At 57.0% G+C, this 4,953-nt stretch overlaps 2 protein-coding genes across 2 annotated transcripts; both read left to right on the top strand.

The window, feature by feature from the left end:
- Positions 1-903: 903 nt before the first annotated feature.
- SPRG_16568 (hypothetical protein) lies at positions 904-1,460 on the top strand (the record flags this gene model as incomplete). The annotated part of the gene is made up of 2 exons (XM_012355857.1): positions 904-910; positions 996-1,460. 2 exons carry the CDS (start codon positions 904-906, stop codon positions 1,283-1,285), a joined length of 297 nt encoding a protein of 98 aa, XP_012211247.1. The 3' UTR covers positions 1,286-1,460.
- A 1,661-nt stretch (positions 1,461-3,121) lies between these two features.
- SPRG_16567 (hypothetical protein) lies at positions 3,122-4,824 on the top strand. Its single transcript, XM_012355856.1, has 5 exons — positions 3,122-3,230; positions 3,283-3,499; positions 3,565-4,283; positions 4,340-4,453; positions 4,504-4,824. Exons 1-5 carry the CDS (start codon positions 3,136-3,138, stop codon positions 4,790-4,792), a joined length of 1,434 nt encoding a protein of 477 aa, XP_012211246.1. The 5' UTR covers positions 3,122-3,135; the 3' UTR covers positions 4,793-4,824.
- Positions 4,825-4,953: the final 129 nt, after the last annotated feature.

Genomic DNA, 4,953 nt, shown 5'->3' with positions numbered 1-4,953 from the left:
AGATCACGTTGCCGATCGTCCTGCACCGCGACCTCCAGTCGTTGACGCCGCCTCAGTCGCTGGCGTCTCTCGAGGACCTCAACAAACTGCGTAGCTTTGCCGCCGATCGCGACGCCTGGAAGGAATCTACGGAACTTGTCATCATGGGCCTCACCCGCGGCCACAAGCGTCCCCGCGCGACTACAGAAGAACAAGATGCACCCCCGCGCCGCCGCCTGCTCAGCCACGGCCCGGCGAGCGAATGAAGAAGGAGATTGCTAGTCTCTACGTATGCGAACTCTTTGTAACAATGAAGATAACGCGAAACTAGTTCATATTTATATTGCGACGCCGTCACAGTTCATCGTGTGCGGAAAGGCGTGCGAAGCCTCCAAACGTTGCAGACAGGCACGAGTACTGGCGGGCGACCGCTCCAATCAAGGGAATTCTCTTGCTGCCAATACGTCAAACCTAGATCTTTCACAGTCGTCATAGCGAGCGCGTTCGTACCGCATCGCACTGGTTAGGGTTTTGGTCCAACGTCCACACATAGACGACATATATGTATTCGGGGGTTCTGAAAGCATACCGGTATCTGAAGAAAACACTGGAGTTCGAAACTTGACGAATGATCCGATACGTTTCCCCTCAAACACAACCCTAACCCCAACTTCATGTGATTCGAATCGGATCACATGGAGTTATCTGTGTACAACGACGGACGACTTCGGACCTCCCTCTGGCAGTGGATAACCCCCTTAAGCGCATTGGCATGAAACTACACTCGTAGTTAACGGTACGTATGGATGAGCCAGGTCCCGCGAAACGTTCGAGGGGTTTTCAGCGTGCTGGTATTGTCGTGCAACCACTATAACGTTAGCAGCAATCAGAAAGTGGGGCTCACTCCGGGACTCGGACCCCGGTATGCCTGGTGGGTAACCAGTGTCTATACCGCTAGACTAAAAGATGTAATCCCCGTGGGCCTGGCCCAGCGCAGTCAGTGGCATTCCCATTAGTCGAGACGCCGTGTCACGTGCACCATGGCCCTCTGCCGTCGTCCGCGCCGCTCTCGGTAGCCGCGCCGACGCCGACGCAACCCGAACCCGTGCCCGACGACTGCGGTGCCGCCTTTGGCGGCGCCTCCGTTGCCGTCAGCTTCCGACCCGTGCTCGATGACTGCTGCGTTGCCCTCTGGAGCACCTGCGGCGCCCGACCAACGACCGACGACGGCTCCCGACCCGTGCTCGACGACTGCTGCGCTGCTCTGTGTAGCGCCTGCGGCGCCCGACCGACGACCGACGACTGATGCACCACCGATGGCGGCGCCTCCGTTGCCGACAGCTGCGAACCCGTGCCTGCGGGCTGCCAAGCCTCCGCTGGAGGTGTGGCCCCTGCTCAAGTTCCCGCATGCAGCTCGCTGGCTGCCTCGTGCGATGCCACTGCAGCCTGACCCACCGACTGTCGACCCTCCAAAGCACCCGGCGGTAGCATCAGTGCTGCTCCTGCGCCCGTTCCGTGCGCCCCCCGTCCCCGTACGCCGGCACGTGTAGATGCACCGCTCCAACTTCTCGCGACGTCGCTATCCACGACCTCAAGAAACCCATAAACATCAGAAAATCCCCGAAAACAAGTGTTGCCGATGACAAGCTTGCTTGTCATCCTCTGGGTGAGTCTGCTTGCAGACAACATTAGCATTGCTAGGTATTACAGAAGCAGTAATACACTCCTGATTGACACGAGACTAAAAGATGTCGATGAGAACCCTGTCTTCTTGCCTGCAACGACGAGGTTGTGCCAGATACTAATAGTTCGACCCAGTGGAGCTACTTCGGTCCATGGGTCGCACGCACGTATGGTAGACGCACATCGGTAGGCGCACTTTTGGGGCTTTGATGTCGACCACCGGCGCCTAAAGCTCGATGGCGTCAAGCAAGCGCTTTCGGGGCGCGGCGGTCAGGAGCGGCTCGATGCTTGGCTACATGAGGTACATGACCGCCTTACTCGAGGTATATATGCAAGTACACGCAATGTTGGCGACCTGGTTGGCGACCATTGATTCGTGTTGCCCTGTAGTACCCATACCGGTAATAGTACTCATACCAGTTAGCGCCACGTCAACCAGATAGAGAAATACGACGTGCGATGGGGGCATGTCTGCCAAGCGCGCGCCGTTGACCAAGAAGAGCTGCATGCGGTCCACCTTGAAGTCAGACCAGCCCTCTTGGCACAACCCGTTGGCCCCGCAGCGATGAGGGCGGGATAAGTGCGGTCACCACGTCGTTCGAGTCGCTGGCGGCAATGAGCTGCCGCGCTATGCCTGTCTCGTGTCCGAACCGCGTCACGTGGAGAGGGCAAACTTGGAACAGCTCTTAGAACTGCTAGAACCAACACGAGCAACTTCAACTTGGCGCATCTGATCCCATCCCTCTGTGCTGCTTTGCTCCCTCCGATGCCGTGCTGCCAATCGACCACATTTTAAATGCAAATGCACACGTACAAGTTTGTTTTGAATCGATACTGAGATCACCGTCACCCTATTTCCGTAAAATAGCATCACCAGGAAGCTGCTGCCGTGCAAGCGAGCAATGAAGGGTCCCACGTTGTTCCGAGGTTGGCTCGCTGAGTGGGTGGGATGCTTGAAGGTCGCGAAAGATTCGTCACCGGCAACAACGGCGGAACGTAGTACGGCGAGTGAAGGGCCTGGCGACTGCGTATGAGATCGCGACGTCGTTCTGTGTGTTCCAGCCCCTTCACCATCGTTCCATCGTGCTGCCCTTCACCGTACCGGTACCTCCTCTGCAGCCTCCTCTGTGTGTCCACCAGCTCAACTTACCGGCCCTTGGTATTACATGGGCATAATTCATACTTCATAGGTGCCGGTTCGTCGCCGTTCCTTGCAGGCGCCGGCCAACTGGAGCATCATCATTGGGTTTGGGTGCGGGTGACGTCGTTTAATGCTTCATGAAGGCGTTTCCTACAAACTTGCAATGTAAATAAAGTATTGCATAAAAATAACGTCGCGCCACCTTTCGCAGGCCGAAACCGTTGGGGCCACAAAATAAAAACAACAGAATATTTGTATGCAATATTAAAAAAGGTTGCATGTCCTTGATTTGTTCGCTGCACGGCAGATTGCAATTGGCCTCGATCGACGCGATGCTGTTTACACGGGCGCGCAAGTACCTCGCGACGGCCGAGCACAACGTCAAGCTCGCGTTCCTCTTCACCATCACCTTTTGGTCCTGCCGCAGGTTGCCAGCAGGCGATAAGCATGCCTCATTCTTATTGCTCGTGGTCTATTAGCATCATCTTTCAGCAAGTGCTCTCGGGCTATGTGTACGTCCTCACGGGCTCGAACGAACCCGTGGGCATGGTCAAGGGTATCCAAGGCGTCGTGCAGATGGTCGCAGCCATTCCTGGTGGCTACGCCTGCGACCACTTTCGCCGCGACACGGTGCTCAAGGTCTCGGCGGTGCTCGGTCTCGTGTGCATCGCCATGAGCATGGTGGCCTTTGGCATTGTACGTATTGTACATTTCGCTCTTTGCATGGAGTAAGTGGCATGGCTCATTGGACGGATGCGTAGGGCCACTTGAATTTGATTTACATCACGTTTGGCTTTTGGGGCCTCTTCTGCGCGCTCCAGCGCCCGGCGCTGGAGGCGCTCTTTGCCGACTCGATCCCGAACGGCGAGCGTGCATACCCGATCACGATCAAGTACACGCTCATGAACACGGCCATGGTGGCCGGCCCGGCCATTTGCATCATCTTTTTCCAGCTGTACGGCGACACGTGGTCGCTGGAAGGCCTCCAGTTTGTGCTCCTCGTCGGCACGGTCATTGGCGTGCCGCCGCTTTTGCTGCTCTTCTTTTTCAACGACGACTTGGCGTATGAGAATTACACGATGGCGCCGATCAAGACGCGCGCCATTTCGTTTGTGGACGAAGACGGCGTGCTCGAGTATAGCTTTACCAACGCCGACGACAAGAAGGACGCGCAACCCAAGGTGTCGGAGCGCTCGAGCCTCGTGGTCGCCGACCTCTCGGACGGTGACGTCGAACGCAACGAACACGGCGATGTGATTGGCGATGGCAACTCGTTCTTGTGCTTTGGCCCACGCCACGTTCCGTACTTGCTCTTCTTATCCGACTTTATCATTTGCAACGGCGCGGGCATGACGGTCAACTTTTTCCCCGTCTTCTTTCAAAACGAATATGGCTTGACGCCGTCCGAGGTCAACCTCCTCTTTGTGGTCCAGCCGCTCCTCGTTGTGTGCCTCGCGTTCGTCACGGAGCGCGTCGCTGCGTACGTCCTCGACTTGATGTACATTACGTGGGATGGAGCTCCAATTTGTTTGTTAGGCGTGTCGGTGGCATTGAGACGGTGGTCACCACGCGTGTGTTTGCGACACTCTGTCTGCTTTTCATGACGTACATGAAGCCGCTCTGGGGCGAAATCGGCCTCTTCCTTCTCCGGTACGCCGCCATTTGGTCTCTCGAGTATTTGGAATTGATGATGCATGTAGGAGCGGTTTTATGCGCTGCTCGGAGCCGCTGCGCACCTCGATCCTCATGGACTATGTGCCGCAGAGTCTCCGCGGTCGCTGGAACGCACTCGAGGGCCTCACGCAGTTTACGTACTCTGGGAGCGCGGTCGTTGGCGGCTACTTGATTGAGCGCCACGGGTACCGCTACTGCTTCTTCATCACGTCCATCATCTACGCCATCGGCATGGTCGTCGAGCTCCTCCTCGTGCCCATTATCCGCAACAAGCCCAAGGCGCCGCCCGCGAAAACAATCGTCGCGCTGCATTAAAATCCATCAACTGATACATTGATACATGTGACACTATCAATTACATGATGGCACACGCACAACCGGGGTCGGGGTGCGGCATGTCGGGCGACCCCCGCGTGGGGGCAGCGGTCGACGTGGCGTGGGCCGGCGGCAGCGGCTCCGTTCCACAAGGCATGGGG

Source organism: Saprolegnia parasitica, assembly GCF_000151545.1.
Source record: "Saprolegnia parasitica CBS 223.65 unplaced genomic scaffold supercont2.320, whole genome shotgun sequence".
NCBI lineage: Eukaryota > Oomycota > Saprolegniomycetes > Saprolegniales > Saprolegniaceae > Saprolegnia > Saprolegnia parasitica.
Note: the sequence above shows the minus strand (reverse complement) of the source record. Positions and strands in the feature narration are given on the sequence as shown.

What these genes read in the sequence shown, in the direction of transcription:
- SPRG_16567 (XM_012355856.1), top strand. Translation starts at nt 3,136, where the DNA reads ATGCTGTTTACACGGGCGCGCAAGTACCTCGCGACGGCCGAGCACAAC. An exon ending in ACCTTTTGGTCCTGCCGCAG is followed by an intron (nt 3,231 to 3,282) that starts GTTGCCAGCAGG and finishes GTGGTCTATTAG; the next exon opens with CATCATCTTTCAGCAAGTGC. An exon ending in GCATGGTGGCCTTTGGCATT is followed by an intron (nt 3,500 to 3,564) that starts GTACGTATTGTA and finishes ACGGATGCGTAG; the next exon opens with GGCCACTTGAATTTGATTTA.